This window comes from Sus scrofa, chromosome 16 (genome assembly GCF_000003025.6).
Source record: "Sus scrofa isolate TJ Tabasco breed Duroc chromosome 16, Sscrofa11.1, whole genome shotgun sequence".
NCBI lineage: Eukaryota > Metazoa > Chordata > Mammalia > Artiodactyla > Suidae > Sus > Sus scrofa.
In genome coordinates, this window is record NC_010458.4 from 26,704,903 (window position 1) to 26,729,227 (window position 24,325).

The 24,325-nt window shown below is 36.5% G+C and overlaps 1 protein-coding gene across 2 annotated transcripts in view; it reads left to right on the top strand.

Annotated features, from left to right (window-relative positions):
- FBXO4 (F-box protein 4) overlaps window positions 2,568-24,325 on the top strand; it is a 43,665-nt gene continuing 21,907 nt past the window's right edge. The window contains exons 1-7 of one of the 2 annotated variants that reach the window (XM_003133916.6): window positions 2,568-2,790; window positions 4,622-4,857; window positions 6,975-7,195; window positions 10,997-11,072; window positions 11,179-11,354; window positions 15,444-15,619; window positions 16,006-18,863. In XM_003133916.6, coding sequence (XP_003133964.1) covers window positions 2,602-2,790; window positions 4,622-4,857; window positions 6,975-7,195; window positions 10,997-11,072; window positions 11,179-11,354; window positions 15,444-15,619; window positions 16,006-16,095 — 1,164 coding nt within the window. In that variant the 5' untranslated portion in view covers window positions 2,568-2,601 and the 3' untranslated portion in view covers window positions 16,096-18,863. Of the gene's footprint in view, window positions 2,791-4,621; window positions 4,858-6,974; window positions 7,196-10,996; window positions 11,073-11,178; window positions 11,355-15,443; window positions 15,620-16,005; window positions 18,864-24,325 lie in introns of those variants that run through there. The other variant, XR_002339734.1, reaches the window with a different exon arrangement.

The following is a 24,325-nucleotide window of genomic DNA, read 5'->3' on the forward strand; positions in this document are numbered from 1 at the left end:
TGCAAACTGATCATGTATACCTCTCCCTCACTCTGTCTTTAAAAACCTTTCTCTCAATTCAGGTCTTTTTGAGCATTAATTAGCTGCCCATGCTCCTTGTTTGGCGTCTGCAGTAAACACTGCACATTCCTTCACCACAACCTGGTGTCAATAGATTGGCTTTATCGCACATTGGTGAATGGACACAAGCTTTCGAATAGGGTTGTTTAGCAGTAAGGAATATGGGTTCTGGAGCCAGAGGCCTGAGATAAAATCCCAATTTCTAACTGTGACTTCACATAAACTATTTAACCAATCTGTGCTTTGCTATTGTTTACCACAGGGATAATAATAGTACCTGCCTCACAGGTTATTGAAGAGTTAATATTCAAAGTGCTTTCTTCAGGGCCTAGCACATGGTAAGAGTTCAAAAGAGTTAGCTACTACTATTATTTTACTTAATGGCCAGTTCTGTATATTGGCATGCCTCATCATGCTGAAAAATAAAATACTCATCAACCAGAATAACTGACAAACTTGTTCTGGCCAGTGAGCAAGCACTCAATGCCCTTTTCTAAGTTCAAGTGGTCCTGGCCATTCTAATGGGAAGCAGTTTTCAGAGAAGAAATCGTTGGCTGGATAGGCATTGCAAGTGTTTGTTATAAGTATGTTCAGAAGAAAACCTACCATTGATTTTCATAAATTTTTCAGTCCCAGCCCAGCCTCCTCCAAATGTATATATACCTGCTGTGTACCCAACTTCTACATTCACCAATCAGTTTGATTGACTTGGCTTCTGGTCTCTTGCCTTTCTGGTCTCACTCAACTCACAAGTCAGATGCATTTAACAAATATTAGTCATCTAAATATTACACATACCCTATTTAAAAATAGATTACGTTGGGAGTTCCTGTGGTGGCTCAATGTTAATGAACCCAACTAGTATCCATGAGGATGTGGGTTTGATCCCTGGCCTTGTGTTCTTTCCTGGTCCTAGAGAAAGGAGAAATGCCAATAAATTCATGGTTCTTTTTCTTGTCAGTACAGCCTTGAAGAAAACCTGAAATTGGATTGGTTGTTGGCGCCTTGCAATGGCATGTAAATAAGCAATGAAACTTTAAAATTCACATGTCACAACCTCAGTTATCAGGCTTTATTGGATTTCTGTTATTTGACATTTATTTATTTAGTCTTTTTAAGGCTTCACCTGTGGCAAATGGAAGTTCCCAGGCTAGGGGTCGAATCGGAGCTGTAACAGCCATAGCAACTGCCAGATCTGCGTGATGTCGGCAACCTACACCACAGCTCATGGCAAGACAGATCCTTAACCCGCTCTAGCAAGGCCAGGGATTGAATCCATGTCCTCATGGTTACCGGTCAGGTTTGTCACTGCTGAGCCAAAAAAGGGAATGCGGTGTTATTTGACATTTACATCCCCATTTATTTACTTTTGAAGTGTAAATACAAGCTCATAACAAGCTTATAAACGTTGTGTCCATTGTTAAGCATTAAGCACTCCTTAGGTGGAATACATATATGGATATAGCAATAGATAGGGAGAGAGAGATTCAGAGAGAGATTGATACATATTATTACTACTATTATTATTATTAGGGCCACACCCACAGCATATGGAAGTTCCCAGGCTAGGTGTCAAATCAGAGCTGCAGCTGCTGGCCAACACCACAGCCACAGCAATGTCAGATCAAAGCCATGTCTTCCACTTACACCTCAGAGCAACATGGGATCTTTACCCCACCCCACTGAGGGAGGCCAGGGATTGAACTCACATCCTCATGGATACTAGTTGGGGTGGTTACCGCTAAGCCACAAAGAGAACTATATTATGTTAAATATATGTATTTAAATATTTGTATACTTACAACTTATGTTTCCTGTAGCCTATCACTATCCTTAAAGGCTTCAATGGTTTTATGAAGTTACTGATCCTATCTTCTCTTTTGAAGACTTTAAAAAAATGGGATTAAATTTTAATGGATGACTTTTGGTTATATGTCAGAATATTTTGACAATTGAGACAATAAGACAACGGTGGGCAGAGGTTGATTGCAAAATATAGAAATTTCCGTATTTGAGTATTTTCACGAAGAGAATGAATGGTTGCATGCCCTGGATATTGTAAGCAATTGCTGGTTGACAGTGAGTTTAAACCAGGTTATGTACAGCTACTAAGCACCAAACAGTGGAAGAAGGCCATCTACTGAGTAAGTAGGAGTCATCCAGGCCTCAGGCAAAGTGGAAATGGGTCCCAAACAGAGGGAACACCTGGGATAAAATAACGAAGTAAAATAAAGGGGCAGAGGGCGAGAGATTTTATAGCAACGGGAGAGGTCAGCGCACCCAAAGCGAAGGGGGCAATGACTGTTGGTGGGAGCCTCAGGCTCAGACGGGAAAGACCCCGAATTGGGCCATTTCTCCGTTACCTTCCATGCTGTGGAGGTTTCTCCACCAGAGTGGGATTGGTGATGGACCGGCCGGGGGGGCGGAGCTTGGGAGGGACTAGAGGGAGGGAGGCGGGGAAGGCGGGGGAGGTGGAGGGGAGAAGGGGGCGGGGCGAGGGAGCCGGAAGGCTGACGTGCGTTGCTTACCGCGCCGACGGCAATGGCGGGAAGCGAGGCTGGCAGCCGAGGCAGTTCTCCTCAGCCGCATCACAGCGACTGGGGTCGCCTGGAGGCTGCCATCCTCAGCGGCTGGAGGAGCTTCTGGCAGTCGGTGGGGAAGGAGAGGGCGGCTCCAAGGGCCTCTCCGGAGGAGGCGGACGAGGAGGGCAATCCGTTGTCGCGGCTGCCGGTGAGCGTCGGTCGCCGGCCGCGGAGGACCCAGGGCCGGGCCGGGAGGGGCGCTCGCTTGGGCGGCTTCGGGGGTCCTCTGTGGGCCTGGTCTGTGTCTCCTCTGTGGGCCTGGCCTGTGTCTCGCCACCTCCCTACAACCATTCCGGGCAGTCTCATCAAGGGAGCAGCAGATGAGCAAGAAAGGCCGTGGTGTTGACCGCTGGTGCCAAGCACCTGGCCTAAGGTCGCCGCGAAACTCACCTTCAGGGGCGCCCTGGTAACCAGCCACGTCACCCTCAGGGTTTCTACCCCCGGCACAGGTCCAGGGACAGGGACACCCCAAACTTCATCAGGTTAGGGAAATGTGGAATCCGTTCCAGACGTTCCGGTTAGCGTGGGAAAGCATCCAGCATCTGTATTCTTAGCATCTTCCCAGGCTCCTTGTACAAAAACACCTGGGGGTCCCGCAAAGCACTCTCCGAGGGTTTTGCAGCTTTTATCTTACAGTATATTTCAAGTAACAAACCTGCCGGTCAGCTGAAAACAAATGACTAATAAGTTACAAGCGCCTCAAGTTACAGCAGGCCAAAAGAATAACACGCATCGTTTATTGTCAAACTTTTCAGGTAGATGGGAAAACTGAGAGGAGGAATTCTTAGAAATTATTAAAATTCTGTATCTCAGCTAGGCTATTGACACCACCCCGTCTAATGTGCATCAGGAATTGAAAACTGCAGGCTTAAATTGCCTCCAGATTCTCTTCCTTGCCAAAGTTCTTTGAAATAAGGGAATTTTATGGAAGAACTCTGCTGACATATTTACTCTTTGATCAATGGTAAAATGGGAAGTTTATCCACTTGATAAAGATTTTGTTTTGAAGAATAAATTATTTCATTAATTTATTCAGGTAAATGATGTGGCAAAAAATATCCATGGGGAGAAATTAAATGAATTGGTTATTTTCCTTGAAAAATACCAGAACGTCAGATGTTTTTTAGGAATGTTTCAGTGTCTCAAAAATTAAGTGTTCATTTATGATTCTGTCTGGGTGGCAGGAAATTAACTTAAGGATGATAGATTTAACCTTTTTGGGGGGGAGGGTTTAGGCCACACCCTTGGCATATGGAGATTCCCAGGCTAAGGGTCTAAGTAGCTGCTGGCCTACACCACAGCAATGCCAGATCTGAGCCGTGTCTGCGACCTACACTACAGCTCACAGCAACAAGTGATCCTTAACCCACTGAGTGAGGTCAGGGATGGAACCTGGGTCCTCCTGGATAATAGGTTCATTTCCGCTGAGCCACGATGGGAACTCCAGATTTAACTTTTTTTTTTTTGTCTTTTGTCTTTTTGTCTGTTGTTGTTGCTATTTCTTGGGCCGCTCCCGCGGCATATGGAGGTTCCCAGGCTAGGGGTCGAATCGGAGCTGTAGCCACCAGCCTACGCCACAGCCACAGCAATGCGGGATCCGAGCCGCGTCTGCAACCTACACCACAGCTCACAGCAACGCCGGATCGTTAACCCGCTGAGCAAGGGCAGGGACCGAACCCGCAACCTCATGGTTCCTAGTCGGATTCGTTAACCACTGCGCCACGACGGGAACTCCCAGATTTAACTTTTAAAAACATGGACTATTAAGTCGATCTTTGGTTATCTAGTATAAAATAGTCTTTGTTAATTTTGTAGCTTATTATGATGGATTTAATTATTAAAATGAAACACTGTTCAGTTCACCTTTGGTCTCCTAGTATAATGTAATTATTTGTTATTTTATAATTTATTATCAAAAAGCTGTTTGCTAAGATAAATTATTCATCCCTTTTACCTACTTGTTCTTACCTCTATTACAGATTGATGTACAGCTATATATTTTGTCATTTCTTTCACCTCATGATTTATGTCAGCTGGGAAGTACAAGTCACTATTGGAATGAAACTGTACGAGATCCAATTCTGTGGAGATATTTTCTGTTGAGGGATCTTCCTTCTTGGTCTTCTGTTGACTGGAAGTCTCTTCCAGATCTAGAAATCTTAAAAAAGCCTATATTTGAGGTCACTGCTGGTTCATTTTTTGACTACATGGCAGTGTAAGTATCTAATTTTATGAATTAAAAAGAAGATATTAAATTTGACTATATTAAAGTCAATAGTCTAAGTTAATTTCTTTCATGAATTTTGAGTCTAAGTGTCCTTTTGTAAAAATTGGGGTTAAGTAACTTCCTTCATAGAAACCTTCATAGCTTTCACATTTTGTTGTTTTTCCTCTAGTACCTGACTAGAGTATTTGAATAATTATAGATAGTTCATATGGCAAGAAGTAAAACTTCTTAAAAATTTTACTACCTTTAGTAGAACACTTATCGTTTTGTTAATGGTAAATACTTTTCCATATCCAGAAAAAGGATGGCCAGAGTTCAGAAAGCGGTTCTTTTGCAGGCAAGAAAACCATTCTTAAGGTTCTGAGAAATAAGATTTTGTTATCACCTGAACACATTAACCCTTTTGAATATCATGTAGGTGAGAGAATTAATGTTATTGACCAACTATAGTGTATTGCATTCTGTGATGGATTCTCTGCATATGTTTAGCTATTCAGTCCTCAGCCAATAAGAAGTTTCTTCCATGAGTTTTGGATGTGGAATCGAGGTTCATTGTGGTTATGGATTTACCAAAGGTCATATAACTTATAAGGGATTGTTCACATTGGAACCCTATCATGCTACATTGAAAATATGTAATGTTGTTGGTTCTGGATATAACCTGCTTTATTAAAAGACCCAAATTTCATACATTGTAAGTAAAATTTAAAGAATATTTGTGTTTTAGATAAGAATTTTTTGCTGTGCTAGATTTAATAACTACATTAGGATTTTTTTCCTATTTTGTTTATTTAAAATCTTTCCTTTTTCCAATACATATGCCATGCATCAGGTCTTGTGAGACTACTTGATTAAGCTGTATGTGATATATATAAGTTTAAATAAGAGCTGCTGTGCTTTCACTTTGTAGGTGTTACCTCTGTGTTGTCCCACAGCCAACTATAACACCAAGAGTATTGGTGCTATGGAACCACGTTCTCCCTGAGAAATTAATAGTTGTAGTAACTACCATATTGATCATATAAATTATTTCTGACCCTTAAGACTGTGGGTTGATTGTTACTGCTCAAATATTGTAGATGAAAAGACTGAAGTTCAGACTATAATTGGTTTATATGACTAATTAAAGTGGTGAGGCTTGGCCACATCTACCTAGCTTCAAAGTAGATTTTTTTTTTCCTTCTTGAATTACAAGATTCCTAGGTAAAGATGATTGTTTTGCAAGATTAGTAATTGTCTTCGCCAGTATGGTTTAAAGGCCTTTAGCTTTTATTTTGATTTGAGTAACTTCGTTTTAATTTTTGATAGCATGTTGAATTGCTAGTTCAGAAATTTATAGATAATGAAAGAAGTTGTTTCTTTCACATGTCTCTTAGTTTGCTGTGTTATATTTAAGGAACATTTGATCCTTCTTGTACATTAACATTTATTGAACTGTTGCTGTTAATAGAAATACCCTAAAATTTTTGGTTATATTGGTAGTTTTAGTAATTTTTTTTTCTTTTTTACTTTTAGGGACATTTATGCTAACTATCTGTGTACTTTATCTTTAGCGCAGGGTTTCTCAATCTTGCCAGTATTTATGTTTTGGACCAGATCTTATGGGAACTGTCTTGTGCCATGTAGGATGTTTAACAGCATCCCTAAACTCTATCCACTAGATATCAGTAGCAGTGCCCCACTCTCCCTGCAGTTGTGATGACAAAGAATAATCCAGACATTACCAAATGTTCCCTGGGGATGCTAAATCTCCCCAGGTTGAGAATCACAGCTCTTGTAGTGAATTTTAACCACTGAAACAAGTGCTAGAGCAAGTGTTTGATGAGAAAATCTAAATGAAAAGTTAGAAAGTAACTACTTCCTGGAGAAGGCTTCCTCAGCTTCTGGACCACTACTACTCCCATAGCATTTTTTCTTTCATGGCACTTGGCATACATATTAAAATGGTGTTTGTCTTTTGTTGCCCTCCATGAGGACTGGGACTCTTTAATCCTTGTATCCTGTGTGTCTAGCAGGTTCTCAATAAATTGTATATTATTGAATGAATAACTAGCTAAGTAAATTTTTGCTTCTGTTAATTTTCTAATTGTGACAATTTCATACAGCTATAAAATGTGCTGTCCATATACAAGAAGAGCCTCAAAATCTAGTCGTCCTATGTATGGAGCAGTCACCTCATTTTTGCATTCATTGATCATTCAGAATGAACCACGATTTGCTATGTTTGGACCAGGTTTGGAAGAACTAAATACATCTTTGGTGTTGAGCTTGATGTCATCCGAGGAACTTTGCCCAACAGCTGGTTTGCCTCAGAGGCAGATTGATGGTAATTTTCATGTTAATCTACAGTACAGAATAGTTGAAGCACTTTGAGCTTGACACTAATGTTAAATAGAAATAAATTAGTTTTTTTAATTAACTCTTTGATGTAATGAAATATACTGATTTGGTACATGGGAGGCCATAAGTCCCTATAGACTGAAAGAATTAATTAACTTTTGATAAGAGGTAAACTTCCTATATTCTTAATCCAGAATATAAGATTATGTGAAAGCAAATAACATGTTGTTAGAATGTTTTATTGGTACACTATTTACCATATTTTATTTTTAATTTTTTTTTGTTTTTTATTTTTATTTTTGGCCGCACCTGTGGCATATGGGAGTTCCTAGGCCAGGGATTGAACCCACACCACAGCTGCAACCCAAGCCTCTACAGTGACAGCAAGCATTGGATTCTTAAGCATTGCTCCGCAGGAGAACTCCCTACCATATTTTAAAAGAATTTTAACAGTAAAACCCATTCGGTATCTACTGTGAGCATAGTACTCTGACATATACTGGGATTTCAAAACAAAAAGAGTTAAATTATCATCTTCCCTTTATTTCTATGAAAAACAAAGGCAACAACAACTGTGTAGTTTGGTAAGCAAGATATATAAGAAACATAGTGTAATCTAGCTTCTGCTTTACTAATTTGTGGAAAGCACCTATTAGCTCCTAAAGATGCAGAGATTTGGAATTCCCATTGTGGCCCAGTGGAAATGAATCTGACTGGTATCCATAAGGATGCAGGTTCAATCCCTGGCCTTGCTCAGTGGGTTGAAGATCCGGTGTTGCTGTGAGCTATGATGTAGCTTGCAGATGTGGCTTGGATCTAGCATTGCTATGGTTGTGGTGTAGGCTGGTGGTTGCAGCTCTGATTTGACCCCTAGCCTGGGAACCTCCATATGCCAGGGGTGTGGCTCTAAAAAAAATGATAAAGATGTGGAGACTTAATGCAAATAACATTAAAAATCTCCTATCTGTCCCACAGGTATTTTGTCTAGGTTTGGGCAAAGACAAATATAGAGGCGATTAGAATATGGTTTAATTAGCTCCTATGTAGAAAAGTAAGGGTCAGAGAAGGCTCTGCATTTAATGATGACTCACATGAGTCATTGAGTAGGAGTAGGCCATCAAAAAAAAAAAAAAAAGACAAGGTAAAATTTTCTAAGCAATGAGGACTACATTTTTAAAGCAGAAAGTTCTGGGTGTGCATGACACACTTGAAGTAGCTCTGTGTATTTAGAGTGGAGCCACGTGAGAAGGTGCTTGTATGCCAAGCTTAAACATTTGAGAGCTGTTGAAGGATTTTAAGCAGAGAAGTAAGATGATCGACATGGCATTTTAGATAGATTACTCTGGCTCCTGAGGGAAGAACTGATGAGAAGGGGCTATAAAGACATGAAGACCTGTTAAGAAACCACTATGATATTGTGATAAAAATGTGAAGGATATAGACTTGACTGAATGTGTATTAGAATAAGGATAACTCCTGGTTTCTGGTGATTTTCATATTGGATAATGGTGCCATTCACTAGGTTAAGGAAACACAGGAGGAGGAAGAGAAACTTTGATATAAGTAGAGATGCCTACTATAAGCAGTCCACTAGAATGGAAGGTCCATTAGGACAGAAATATTGTCAGCATTCTTCTTAGCTGTATCTGGTGCCAGGCACATAGTAGGTACTCAATACACATTTGATGAATGACTTTATGGATTGTTTTATGCATGCATATCTCAAGAGAAAGATCTGGGCTGGAAATGAAAATTTGGGAAGCATATGGAGTCCACATGGACTTGGAAGTTTCTGAGGATAGAGGGGAGGATTGTGAACCAGATGTTGAAATCTTCAGTGAATGTTTGGAGGAAAGGATTGTCAAAAGGAGATTCGTAAATGACAAGATCAAGAGAGGGAAATGGTACTACAGCAAAATTGTGTGTCTCAAAGAGGTGGAATTTTTTTAGGAGGGTTGGTGAATCATGGTTAAGTCATGACATTAAAAAGTAAAGAGAACACATGCTCCATTTCTTTACCCTGAGATATGAGAGAATAAGCAACTTCCTTACTTGAGAGTCCACTGCAAGATAAATGGCACCTAGGGGCAGTCCAATTTCAGATCCGACCATGGGGTGGAAGGAACAATATGGGGATGTTTGCTGATTATGAAATGGCAGTTTCATTCTCCAGACAGCAGCTGGAGTGATTGTTTGAAAATGCCCATCTAATTGTGCCTTAAGACCCTGCAAGGTCAGGGAAGAACAGAGTGATGGCCCATTGTCAGGTGGTACTGAACAGCATGGAAATCATATTGGGCTGAGGTTAGATGTATTGAGAAGGTAATTTCTGGAAGTTAACTGTTGAAAACAGCAATCAGAGATATAGTAGAATTCTTTTCTATGATCTCTTTTTGGAGGTCCCTGGTCGCCAGAGGATAGGGTCACTTTGCCTGGGATGCTTGCAGTTCCAGCCACCAAGATCTCTATATATATATTGCCTGGAATGGTAACGTGAGATGGCATGGCATGGCTTCTTAAATATCTAGATTGGTTATAATGCAGGTATTAAGGATATGAAATGTGGAGTTGTTCTAATGAGGTAAGTAGAGGCCATATTAAAGTTTTTTTTTTTTTTTTTCTCTAAAGAACAGTGGCTTTGAAGGGAAGAGGAATAGTTAAAGTCATGCCTTTATTTTTTATTTTTTTCTACGCCTGCAGCATATGGAAGTTCCCAGGCCAGGGATAAGACCTGTGTCATAGCAGTGACCCAAGCTGCTGTACCACTGGAGAACTCCAACTAAAGGCATTTTAAAGCAATCTCCAGCTGTTGTCAGAAGAATGGATAGTATGGGGCAGAAGTGGATTTAGGAGACTAGTTAGAAATGACTGCAGAAGGGCAGGTGAGAGATGATGATAATTTAGACTAAAAGGTGGGGTGTGAAGATGGAGAGAAGTAGACAGATCTAAGAGGACATTTATATAGCAAAAAGAAGTAAAGCCAAGGAAGAAGTGAAAGATCTTTCCAGGAGATAAGAGGAGACTCAGCCCCTGAGTGTTAACATAGCCAAAGGAGGAAAGGAGTTAAAAAAGAAGGACAAATAACAATGCTCAATGATTTAGATAGAACATAGTAAGAAGATAGTGTTTAGCATTTCTTACTTAGCCGTCACTCTACTAGGAGTTTTACATATGTTATCTCATTTAATGCTTAGAATAACCCCTAAAAGCATGTATTATTTCTATACTCTGTTGTCAAAACTGAGGCTCACATAAACATAGGTATGTGTAGCAAATTCAGTATTCTAGCCCAAGTCTATTTTAAATTTAATTGTCTGCCACATTTCCGTTATTTTGTAAGGTGCCATAAAATTAAAAACAGCTTTTCAGAATGAGGAAAAAAGGCCATTTCGTTGAATGTATACACAGAGTATAAGACTGATGAGAAACATAAAAGGAAACTTAAGTCTTAGTCTTGAGAATGAATGGTAGTAACTGTTGGGGTACAGCTGCTGCTGATAAGATGATGATGAAGTTAATGACAATAGTGATGATGGTATGAAAAGGAATGTTAAAACCTAGCAGGTTTTTATTCTTTATCTGTAGTTTTAAACTGTGTGAATGAAAATTGCATAGAGCATCTTTTCTTCAACACAAACATTTTATTTTATCCAAAGTTATATATGACTTGTCATAGAGTTTTTTGTTTGCTCTTTTTGCTTATATTAAGTAATTTTTTTCATTCTGATCTTTTGGTGTCTTTGTCTTTATTAATGACTTGTTTTGATAATTATAATTATTTCATTAGGTATTGGATCAGGAGTCAGTTTTCAGTTGCACAACCAGCATAAATTCAACATCCTGATATTATATTCAACTACAAGGTAAGGTTATCTACTTGGCAGCCTCCCTGAGATGTCAGGAATGAACTATTTTAAGGGGATGGAGCCTGTTTAATGTCTATGTTATATATTTACATTTTTTTTATAGAAAGGAAAGAGATAGAGCTAGAGAAGAGCATACAAGTGCGGTTAACAAGATGTTCAGTCTACAGAATGAAGGGGATGATCAACAAGGAAGCCGGTACAGTGTAATTCCACAAATTCAGAAGGTGTGTGAAGTTGTTGATGGGTTCATCTATGTTGCTAATGCTGAAGCTCATAAAAGTAAGCATTATCTTATTTTCTTTTTAAAAGCACTTTCTTTGCAAAGCAAATAAAATGTGGTTTTAGGCTTTACTGTGGTTTCTTAAGAGTATCATGGCTAACTATCAATGTGATTCTGTTATTACTGCTAATATTGGATTCTGAAACTTTGATGTGCCATTAGGATCACCTGGGATCTTGTTAAATACACAGCTGCCTGATATTTGCCCTGGTGCATCATGACTTACCGATTTGGGTTATGTCATGGGCGTCTGTTTTTTTTGACAAGTGCCTACAGAATTCTGATAAATGCAAAAGTTTGATACTATAACTACATAGTATTTTTTATATGCTTTTGCACTTTTTGTTATTGATGATTTATTTGCTTTTGGTGCTGTTCAAATAATTTATACAGATAACTGAAAAATTTTACCTTTATTTTAATTATCCAGATAGTAGAGAGATGTGTGGGGTGAAGTATTTACTTTAGTTAAGTAGATTAATTAAGAACTCTCTCCAGTAAGTTCCTGTCATGGCTCAGTGGTAATGAACCCGCCTGGTATCCATGAGGATGTGGGTTTGATCCTTGGCCTCACTCAGTGGGTTAAGGATCCAGCATTGCCATGAGCTGTGGTGTCGGTTGTAGACTCAGCTTGGATCTGGCGTTGATGTGACTGCGGTGTAGGCTGGGAGCTGTAGCTCCAATTCGACCCGTAGCTTGGAAACTTCCATATGCTGTGGGTGAGGCCCTAAAAAAAAAAAAAAAAGAAAAAGAACACTTTCCATATATTCTGAATAATTGCCATATAAATAACATGAAATTAGTATTGTAGTTTCTTTCCCAAATCCTTTGTGAACCAGGTAGGACATACATATACAACATATTGTTCTCACTCAGAACAGGGTAGCAGCACACCATTGCCAAAATAATTTAAAATTTATGATGCACTGAAATCAACCGTACCAACGAAAGCAAAATCCGGCTCAACTACTGACTAGTTAAACTCATCCTACTGTATAAATGACCTAACAGAAGAAGAAGCATGCCCACTTCTAAGAATAAATCCTCTTTATATCAGTCTCTCCTCTTCTTCCACACAAAACATCTACCATTTAATTAAAAATTTTAAGATACAAAAAAATCAAAATGAAATAACTCATTGTCAAACCAGTCAATGGGACCATACCCAGAGATAACCTGGATGTTGCATTCTTATAAAGAGACATTAAAAGAACTATGGTTAATATGTTAAAGAATCTAATGCAAAAGGTGGAAAATATATGCAAACAAATAGGCATTTTCAGCAGAGAGAAGGAAGTTATGAAAAAGTAAAATGGGAATGCTAAATATGAAAAATGTTAATAGGTAAATAGTTCCTTCAGTGGACATGTCAACAAACGAAACCTTTTGTGAACCTGAAGATAGATAAATTGAAGTTATTCAAACTAAAACACAAAGAGAAAGAAGATTAGGAGTGGAGGACAGAGCATCCAAGAGCTGGGGGAACCTATTAAGTGGTCTAATTCAGGGGTTAGCATTTTCTTAAAGGTCTAGGTAGTAAATATTTTAGGCATGTGAGCCATAAAATCTTTCACAGTTATTTACTTTGCTATTATAGTGCAAAGGTAGTCATAAACAATTTGTAAATGAATGGGCGTGGCTGTTTTCCAAAAAAAAAAAAAAATTATTTATACAAACAGGTCTGCAGAGTGTACTATGCTGACCTCTGATCTCTATGTAATTGGAGTCCAGAAACATGAAGGGAGTAAGAACAGGGAAAAGGAAATTTCTGAATTTCAGAATTGTTAAAATCAACCACAGATCCAAGATTCTCAAATAACTCCAAACCTGATAAATAAAAAATACAAATACATCATAGCCAAACTGACGAAAACTAAAGATAAAGACAATTATCTTGTAGGCAGCCAGAGCAAAGCAAAATATACATATAGAAGGCCAAAGACAAGGACAGAGACTTTCTGAGAGAATTTTGCTGCAAGCCTAAAGGCAGTGAAGGGAAATCTTTATAGTATTGCAAAGGGTGGAGAGAAATCTAATATCTGGCAAAGATATCTTTTAGAAATGAAGGTAAAATCAAGACTTTTCAGACAAACCTGAGAAAATTCATTATCAGAAGATTTGTATTATAAGAAATATTAAAGGAAACCCTTCAGGCAGAAGAATATGATACCAGGTAGAAAACTGCATCTACCAAAAAAAAAAAAAAAAAAAAAAAAAGAGCCGTGGGATAGAAACAATATAGCTACACATAATTTTTTTTCTAATTTTAATTTCTTTATCATTATGTAAAGGAAAAACAGTAACAGTGTATTATGGGTTTATAATATTTTAAAATACAATATAAGGTAACAATAGAATACAGCATGGAAAGGCAGAAATGGAAATGTAGTGTTTTAAGTTTCTACATGTGAAATTGTATAATACTTTTTAAAGGTAGACTGTTTATTATAAGTTTCAGATATACACTGTAAAGCCCTGAGCTGAAACTAAAGTATAACAGAGGTATAATTAAATAAGCCAGTAGTGAAGATGAATGGAATCATTTAAAAAAACTCAATTCAAAAGAAGGCAGGAAAAGAGGGAAAAAGGAACAAAGAATAGATGGGACAAGTCAAAATTCAAGAGGTATATGATAGATTTAAATGTATTGTGTTGATACTTACATTAAATAGTTGTTTTCTATTAATATATAACAAGTTACTACCAAACTAATGGCTTAAAAATAACATCTATTTAGGATTTCCCAGTGGGTTAAGAATCCACTGCAGCAGCTCAGGTCACTAAGGAGGCTTGGGTTTAATTTCCTTGAGGGCATAGTGGGTTAAAGGATCTGACATTGCTTCAGCTGTAATTCAGACTCAGATTCAATTCCTGGCATGGGAACCTCCATATGCTTTGGGTGTGGCCATTAAAAAAAACCAAAATCTGTGTATTAGCTCAGATTTCTCTATGACAGAAGCCTGCGTACAGCATGGGTGGGTTCTTAGCCTAGGGTCTCACAGGCTGAAATTATGGTGTCAGATGGGTTGCATCCCTTTCTGGAGGCCCTGGGGAAAATCTGCTTTCTAGCTCACTTAGGTTATTGGCTGAATTCAGCTCCTTACTGTTCTAGGACTGAGGCTGTTAGTTGGGGGCTGCTCTACTAAAGGCCATCTTCATTTCTTGCCATGTGACTCCCTCTGTCTTCAAATCTAGCAATGGAAAATCTCTCTCAATAGGAAGAATCTCATCTTTTTTAAGGGCTCCCCTGATTAGATTAGGGTGACAGAGGATACTCTCCCTTTTTTGAAGTCAGCTTTATTTTATAATGCAGCCTAATTATGTCAGTGATATCCCATCATATTTACAGATTCCTCCCACATTTAGAGGGGAAAGGATTATACAAGGGTATGAGTCATTGGGGTTATTTTAGAATTCTGCCTACCACAGAATGTCAGTGATTTATATTCCAGTGAAAGGCAGGGGTTGTCAGTTTGGATGAAAAGTTTATATGTTTACATATATGTATACATAAAAAGGCTATATGTATATATATGTCAACTATAGGTTTCAGTTTTTAAAACTAATGTCTTTGAAAGAAAGGCTAGTGACAGCTACAGAATTTGTGAGAGGAAAATATATCAACGTATTTTTGCTTTCGTTTTTATGTTTTTGTCTTTTTAGGGCTGTACCCGTGGCATATGGAAGTTCCCAGGCTCCGGGGTCAAATCAGGGCTTGATCTGCAGGCAAAGCTGTAGCTGCCACAGCCACAGAACACCAGATCTGAGCTGGGGATTGAACCCACATCCCCATGGATGCTGGTCAGGTTCTCAACCCGTTGAGCCACAGGGGAACTAAAGTATTTTTGCTTTTAAACCATAGAGATATCTGAATGGCACTGATTTTGTTCTAATTTCACCTAAATTCCTCTCCTTGCAAGGCTGATTAATGTAGTTTTATGAAAGATCAGTAAATGAACACAGCAGTAGAGACAGATTGTTATCTTTGGATCCTGGTAATTTTTTGCTCTCCTTGTTTTTAATTTAATTTTATTATTTTTAAATCATTACAAATAACGCAAATTAAGGGTTTTGACTGCATTCCTTAGGACACGAGTGGCAAGATGAATTTTCTCGCATTATGGCAATGACAGATCCAGCTTTTGGATCTTCAGGAAGACCAATGCTGGTTTTATCTTGTATTTCTCAAGCTAATGTAAAAAGAATGCCCTGTTTTTATTTGGCCCATGAGCTGCATCTGAATCATCTAAACCACCCATGGATGGTAAGGTCCTTTTTTCTCTGGTAAGAAAAATCTTATTTTTCACTCTACTTTTTAATTGATTTTATTTTTTTATTCTTTCCTACTCATTCACTTTAATAAAAATAGCATTCTGAAAGCCAGTTTTAGTAGCTTATTCAGTGGGAAATATTTAATTGGTATCAAAGCTGAGCTCCAAGCTTCATATTGGTGATAATTATAAGACAGAAGAGAAGATAGTATTTTTTATCTAAGCTCTCCAGAAGGCAAAACTTGAGTGACTCACCCAAAGTTTATTGGGGTTTTTTTTAGTTCCGTTCTTTTTTTAGTGTCTAGAAAAATGTCATGCATAATTATAAGATTTTGGGCTCAGTTTCTTATTGATCGTGGTCTCTCTTATCTGCTTATAGGTTCAAGATACAGAGGCTGAAACTCTGACTGGTTTTTCGAATGGCATTCAATGGATTCTTGAAGAAGTAGAATCTAAGCATGCAAGATGATCCTCCTTTTAGACCTTGAGAACTGAAAGCATTTGAAACTGGCTACTAAAGTCATGATGTGGATGTTTGCTCAGTCAGCTTTCTGCCCTGCCTTTTTGCAGGTAGGCTTTCTACTGGATAGCTGTAGCTGCTGTGTTTTTTTTTTTTTTTTAATATATATTTTTTACTTTTTACTTGAAATCAATTACAAGAAACAAGTTTCATTGCTAGTATTTAGCCCCAAGATGAACCTTTTAAGATTTTTTGATAACTTTTATATTTTAAGTATTAAATTCTGAAAAAAAAGTTTGTGCCTCTTTCATTCTTTGTGACTTCTGTGCTTTTCAGTTTAAAGATTTGCCCTAGTGAGGGATAAGAAATTTGCTAAGTTTTCAATAGATTCTTTTCAAGGATCCTTAACTGGTTATCAGAAAATGAGTTTTTATCTATTTTTAATAAAAATACTGCTTAAAGGCTGGAATGTTCACTGGAATTTCGCTTACTGTTATGGCCATACAACTTCTGTTTCTTTTCTGAAACAGTAGGAATTAACTTTATATATCATATTCAGTACTAATTTGGTGAAAATAAATGAAAGATCTTGCTATTTTAAAATAACTTTGAAAGCTTGTGAAGTACTAAAGCCAAATTTTATTCCTTATTCATAGAGAAAACATTCCAGAAACTCATATAATCATATGACCTCCTGCTCACTGATTACTTGCACTTTGCACAGGAAATGTTATAGCCCTCCTATGTCATTGAAATTGAGGAGTTTTAAAATTACAATAAAAGGTGTAGTCTTCTTAGTGGTGCTGTTGCACCCAAGGTATAGCCTCCCTCCTGCCAGTGGGTGCTGTTCCAAAGCAAGAGCTCCCACTTCTTGAGTCCACTTATCCTGCACTTAGTTTCAGTAATTTGTAGTTGGGGGCAGAATGAGAAATGTGGACCTCCTGCTCCTCCTCAGACGACAGCCCTCTGGTTTGGAGAGAGTGCTGTTTCCTTGGCTGCCCCAGTCTAGAATGGAGATATCTTTCTGAGCTTTCTTCTGAGCTGGAGAAGGGAAGGAGGGAGTGGGTCTTGGTTCAAATACCACAGACTCTTGTTGTTTTTACTGAATTTCAGTATTTGAAAAAAAAAATATATATATACACACATATACATATACACACACACACATATATATATTTGAATAAATATTTCTTCATTTGCTGTATGCTCGTAGGAGCATTTACAGAGATATTAAGGATTCTTTAAAATTAATTTTCTCTAGTTTCTCTAGGGAGCTATTACATGGAACTCTTTATACTGTTATGCCAAAAGTAGATCCCCCTCTTTTTTATTAAATCACTGTAATTGTGTTGCCTCATTCATTCCTGATGTTGGTAATTTGTGTCTTTTTTCTTCACGATCAGCCTAGCTAGAGTTTTATTGATTTTATTGTTATTCTTTAAGGATCAGCTTTTGGTTTTATTGACTTGTTCTATATTTTATGGCCATATGCTCTAATCACAATTTTTCTGCTTTTTAAATTAAAAAAAATATAAAGCTATAGATTTCCCCCCAAGCCCTTTTTAGCTGCATTCACATGTTTTGTTGTATGGTATATTTATTGTCATTCAGTTAAATTATTTTCTAATCCTTTGTGATTACTTTTTCAATACAGTGATTATTTAGTGGTATTGTTTTAGTGTTATTTAATCTCTATTTCCTAGATACTTTGTTATTGATATCTAATTCAGTTCTAATTTTATCAGAGAGCAAACTCTGTAAAAGTTCAGTCTTTTGCGACTTGCTTTATGGTCCAGCTTATGGTCTCTTCTGGTGAATGTACCACATACACTTGAAAAGAGTTCAAATATATTTTATAGTTTTTTGGTGTAATATTTGGTATCTATCTATTAGGTCAAGGTAGTTGATAATGTTCAGATATTCTATATGGCTATAATGATTTTTGTATACTTGTTTTATCTGTTACTAATAGGCATTAAAATCTTCAACTGTGGTTGCCTACTTTTCCTTTTAATTCCATCAGTTTTTGCTCCATGTATTTTGATGCTGTTTTTTTGCTGCCCACACATATATGAATGTTTATTTTCTTGATGAATTGACCCTTTTATCATTATAAAATGTCCTTTTTGCTCTTAATACCCATTGTTTTGAAATCCATTTTCTAATGTAACTACTTTAACTTAAAAAAAATATCGTTCTCATGGTATATCTTTTCCATCCATTTATATACAACCTAAATCTGTCTTAAAATGTAAAGTGAATCTCCTATAGATAAAATATAGTAAATCTTACCTTTTCTATTTCCATTCTGGCAATTCCTACATTTCATTTAGAATGTTTAGATAATTTACATTGAATAAGGTTATTGATATGATTGGAGTCAGATCTACCATTTTATTATTTGCTTTTTTATTTACCCCTTCTTCACCAATACTGTTTCCCTGTTCCTTCTGTTCTACTTTGAATTATTTTAGTTTCTTTTAGAAATTGATTAAAATTTTTCTATTACCTTTTAAGCATATCTCTTTGCAGTTTTTAGAGGTTGCTTTAGTAATTGTAACATATATACTTTTCAGTTTTCTTATAGTTAATATTGTACCAATATGTGTAATATGTAGAAATGTAACTGTGTTGGACCTATTTTTCTCACCACTCTTTTTTGCTAACAGCTGTTGAATGTATTACCCTTACATATAAGCCCCAGAAGATAGTATTTTTGATGACATAGTCATATGTATTGTATGTATTATAAAGAAATTAAAAGAAAACAGTTTTAAGAATATTAAAAGTAATCTTTTATTTTTTTGATATATAGGCATACTTTGTTTTTGCACTTCCCTTTATTGTACTTCAAAGATACTGCTTGTTTTACAAATTGAAGTTTTGTGGCAACTCTGCACTGAGTGTTTCTATGAGCACCGTTTTTCAGCAGCATTTGCCCACTTTATGTCTCTGTGTCACGTTTTGATAATGATCACAGTATTTCAAGCTTTCTTATTATTATTATGCTTGTTATGGTGATAAGTGATTTTTGATGTTACTACTATGATTTGCTGAAGGCTCAGATGATAATTAGCATTTTTTTAATAGTGGGGTTTTTTTTCTGTCCATGCCTGCAGCATGCAGAAGTTCCTAGGTCAGGGATCGAACCCTTACCACAGCAGTGACACCAGATCCTTATCCCATTAGGCCACAAGGGAATTCCCAGTTAACTGTTTTTTAATTAAGATATTTACATTGTGTTTTTAGACATAATACTGTCACACACTTACTAGATAGTATACTATAAATATAACTTTTGTGAGTACTTTGTGTGTATAACTTCTGAGTAGAAACCAAAAAATATGTGTCACTTGCTTTTATTGAGATATTTGCTTTATTGTAGTGGTCTGTAACCAAACTTGCAATATCTTTGAGGTGTGCCTATATATAAAATCCTGGGTTGACAATTTTATTCTTTCAGAAATTTCATGATATTCTTTTGTTCTCTTCTAGCCTCTGTAATTTCTGATAAGAAGTCATTCACTAATTGCATCTTTATTCCCTTGAACTGTAATTTTTTTCTGCTTTCAAGTTTACTTTTTATCTTGGTTTTCAATAGTTGTACTATAGTGTTCTTAGGTATGACCTTCTTTATATGTATCCAACTTGGGAGGTTTTTTTTTTTTTTTTTTTTTTTTTTCTTTTTGTGGCTGCACCTGTGGCATATGGAAGTTCTCAGGCTAGGGGTTGTATCAGAGCTGCAACTGCTGGTCTATACCTACACCACAGCCACAGCAATACCAGTTCCAAGCTGCATCTGTGACCTGCACCACAGCTTGCAGCAACACTGGATCCTTAACCCCCTGAGTGAGTCAAGGGATCAAACCAGCATCCTCAGGGACACTATATTGGGTTCTTAACCTGCTGAGCCATAACAGGAACTCCCAACTTCAGAGTTAATGAGCATATCGAATATAGAAATTCATGTCATTTACCATGTTTGGGAAGTTTGAGGTCATTACTTCTTCAAATATATTTTCTTCTCCATTCTCTCCTCTCTTCTTCTTCCCTCTTAGGTTTCCATTGCGTGATGCCTTTAAATGTGTTGTTATTTTAACCTGTCCCTGAGGCTTTGCTCATTTTTTTTCAGTCTTTTTCTCTGTTCTTCAGTTTGGGTAATTTTGTTGATTAATGTTCAAGTTCTCAAACTCTTTCCTCTTTCATCTCTATTTTCTTGTTAAATAAATCCCCTGAATTTTTAATTTAGATATTGTGTTCTACAATATCCTTTTTTTCCCAAATTTTATTTTTCTTCTCAGATTTCCTTTGTTTCATTGGGAGCATAATTTCTTTTATCTCACAGAGAATGGCTGTAATGACTGTTTTAAAATCCTTGTCTGCTAATTCCAAAATCTGGAAGAGTTAATTTCAGTTGATTTTCTTTTATTAAGGGAATGAGTGTCATTCTTATTTATTTATTTATTTTTGTTATGTTGTGGAATTTTGTATCTTGAAAAATATAAATGCTGAGTTGTGGAGACTCTTGATTCTGCTGTTTTTTTTCCTAATGGGTGATATTTCTTTCACTTAAACAATTAACATGGTTAAGCATAAATTCCAAACTGTCCCTTGGGCAGTAGTTCCACTCTCAGCGCATATCCTTTATTTATTTATTTATTTTTTTAAAGTGAGCATCCTGAATTGGTTTTGAACAGAAGATTTAGCCAAAGATATAGACAGAGAATTTAAGGATTCTCTTCCTAGATTTTTCTAAGACTCCTCCTTTTCTTTCTAATGGCTGCAGTTGCACCTTGGCAGTACTCTCATTCCCCATGCTGTAAAGGCTGTGACTTTTCTACCAGTTTTCCATGCTGCAGTGTATACCAATACCTACCCCTAGTCAGAAGTTTTTTTAAAAACGTAGCAAATTACTCTGTAGAAATTTTCAGAATGTATACTCCATCAGAATTTGCCTTCTCTTCACTATTCATTGGTATCAGATAGCTGCCTTTTTGTGTTATGTTCTCTGCAGAAGAGTTAGTCCAGTAGGAAATTGTTGAGCCAAAAAGCATTTTGATGTTTTAGCTATATCTTGTTATATTATTTTTTAGTAGTTGCTGTAGAAATTATTATGGAAAACTGCAAATAAAATGTTGGGTTGACTTTTTTCTTTCAGGACTTTAAAGATAATTCCATTCATTACCTTTTTCTTCCACTGGATGAGTCATACTTCCCTGGCTGCTTTAATTTTTTTTCTTTGTTTTTAATTAACAGTTTTTTTGTGTCTAGGTGTGATTTCTTAGTCTTGAGTTAAACTAGAGAACTGAACCTCTTGGATCTCTGGTTGAATATATATTATCAGTTTTGGAAAATCTTTAGCCAATATATTTAAATATTTCTTCTGTCCAGTTCTTTCTGGTTTCTGGGACTCTCAATTACACATATATTAGATCATTTGATATTTTGCCTCCCCCCCAGTCTCCAATGATGTTATATTTTTTTATTCATTTTTTTTCTCCGTGTTTCAGTTTAGATATTTTATATTGACTTGTCTTTGAGTTTACTGTTCTTTCTATTCTGTCTAGTTTCTTATATCATTCATTTAAAAAAAGTTGATCATATTTTTTAGTTCTAAAAATTTCACTCTTTTAGAGCTTCCGTTTTTTCTACTAAAACTCTCTATCTCTTCATTCGTTCTATCTTTTCCACTACATTCTTTAATATATTTAAATGTTTTTTTTTCTTTTTTCTTTTTTTTCTTTTTAGGGCCACACCTGCAACATGTGAAAGTTCCCAGGCTAGGGGTCAAATTGGAGCTGCAGCTGCAGCTGCCAGCCTACACCACAGCCACAGCAACACTAGATCTGAGGCACATCTGTGACCTATGCCACAGCTTACCGCCACGCCAGATCCTCAACACGCTGAGCAAGGCCAGGGATCAAACCCACATCCTCATGAATACTAGTCTGGTTTTAACCTTCTGAGTCACAATAGGGACTCCTAAATATTTACTTTAAAAATTATTTTTAACTAATTTCAACATCTAGGTCATCTTTGATCATACCTCTGTTACCTATATTTTTTCTTGTTTATGGCCATGTTTTTCTTATCTCTTTCTTTTTATGTCTTCTATTTAAAAAAAAAAATTTTGCAGGGAATTTTTCCTTAAGAGAATGGTAGATTGTGAAATAGATAATACTTTTTATTTTTTCTGTTTTTTTTTAGGTAAGTTCATCCATCCTTCCTTTTTTCATCAGTCAGCTAGGTTGACTTGGAGCTGGGCCATATCTTTATTTAACCTATGTCTTTTACAAATCACATCATATTTCTCATTTTCTTTTATACCAATCCCAATATGTTATGCTCCACCAACTAATATTATTGATATTATTATATGAAAGGGAGTTGGGTTGCCTGTATAGTCAGTTTCCATTTATTGCTGGATGTAATTCCAATAGGACTCTGAAACCTAAGCATGAAACAAAACTGTGAGACATTTTTCTGCCCTTTTTGTCTCTTACCAAAATTCCTGCCTGTGTGGGAGAATTGGTGGGTTCAACAACTTGTTTTCACATTTGGAGTTCTCTCTTTTGCAGTATGTTGTGCCAGTCCTTTTTGTCATTAAAAGCTTTAGTGGTGTTTTTCTTATCTCAAGAAAATCTCTCTTCCTATGATAGGGCTGTTATTCCATCCATAGATACCCAGGATATGTAGTTGGTCCCATAAAAGCAATGTAGCTTTTATCACTAAAAGAGTCTGTTTCTCTTTGGAATTTAGTTTATTTAGAATACTTTGTATCTACTAGTCTTTAATGGCTTAAAGTAAAATATTTTCATTTTATCCTGTGTTTTCTTGTTTCAATAATGATCTTTTTGACCTTCTACATTATATTTGAAAATAAAATTCTTAGTGTTTTTTTGTTTGTTTTTCGCTGTTTAGGGCCGCTCCTGCAGCACATGGAAGTTCCCAGGCTATGGGTCCAATTGGAGCTATAGCAGCTGGCCTATACCGCAGCCACAGCAATGTGGGATCCAAGCCGCATCTGCAGCCTACACCACAGCTCGACCTACACCACAGCTCATGGCAATGCCAGATACTTAACCCACTAAGCAGGTCCAGGGATTGAACCCTCATCCTCATGGATACTAGTCAAGTTCGTTTCCACTGAGTCACAACTGGAACTCCTCTTAATGGTTTTTATACTATCTTTTGAACACCTTCTGAACTATGATCTCCTAGATTACAATGTTCATTTATTAAAACATTTCTAGCATTATGTATACACCCATATGAACTTTACTTATTTAATTATTATTATATATTGTGAAAAGTTCTCAGGTAATCTCATTTTCCTCATGATTTTCATCATTATTTCATTTTTACTCTATAGTATGATGACTTTTTTACTGGGTTTTTTGGTTTGCTTTTTGTTTTTGAATCGAGTTGTGTTTACTTTCATATATGATCTTTGGAATAAGTCCTCAGCAAATTTGCATAATATATGAGGTCTGACTCTTGTTACCAATCTCATCAAATTAAATTTCCTATATTTAAAAATTCTCAGCTGCTTATCATCTGTATGAGAAGTTGTTAAGGGAGTATAACCAAGACCTAAAAGCATGGTCTTGATTCAAGTCTTAACTTTATTACTTTGTGATCTTGGGCAAGATTCTTCTTTAACACGACATTGGAAATCAATTATACTTGAATAAAATTACAAAAACAAAGATTCTTATCTTTTATGTGCCTGAGTTTCCCTCATTTATAATGTAGGTATTAAAATAATAATACTGCCTCATAGGGTTTTTAAAGTGCTTAAATTAACATTTTAAAATACTGGACAGTGACTGGTAAAAAAAAGTGTTCCAAAATGGTTTGTTCAATAAATAATGTATTGATATATATCAAAATAAGTTTTTATTTTTAGTCTCCTAAGATAAGCCTTACATAAAAAGCCTCATTTGCTTAAGAAGACAGATAAAAACCAATTAGTAGGTAGATCTTGTAAGATTAATTCAGGGGGACTATAAGGTTCTTGATTTTTTACAGACATATAAAAATTTTAATTAAAATAGAAATTTGGTAAAGGAATATTTAATTTTTCTCTTTGCCATGAATAGCACTAATAATTGCACACCAGAGTACACTGAAGGTCATCTTCTATTTTCTTCTTATTTTTGCTTTTATGTACCTTATTTAAGGAAAATGCAAGTGACAGTTAAAAACAATTTGTCTCTCATTGAGTAGACTTACCAAG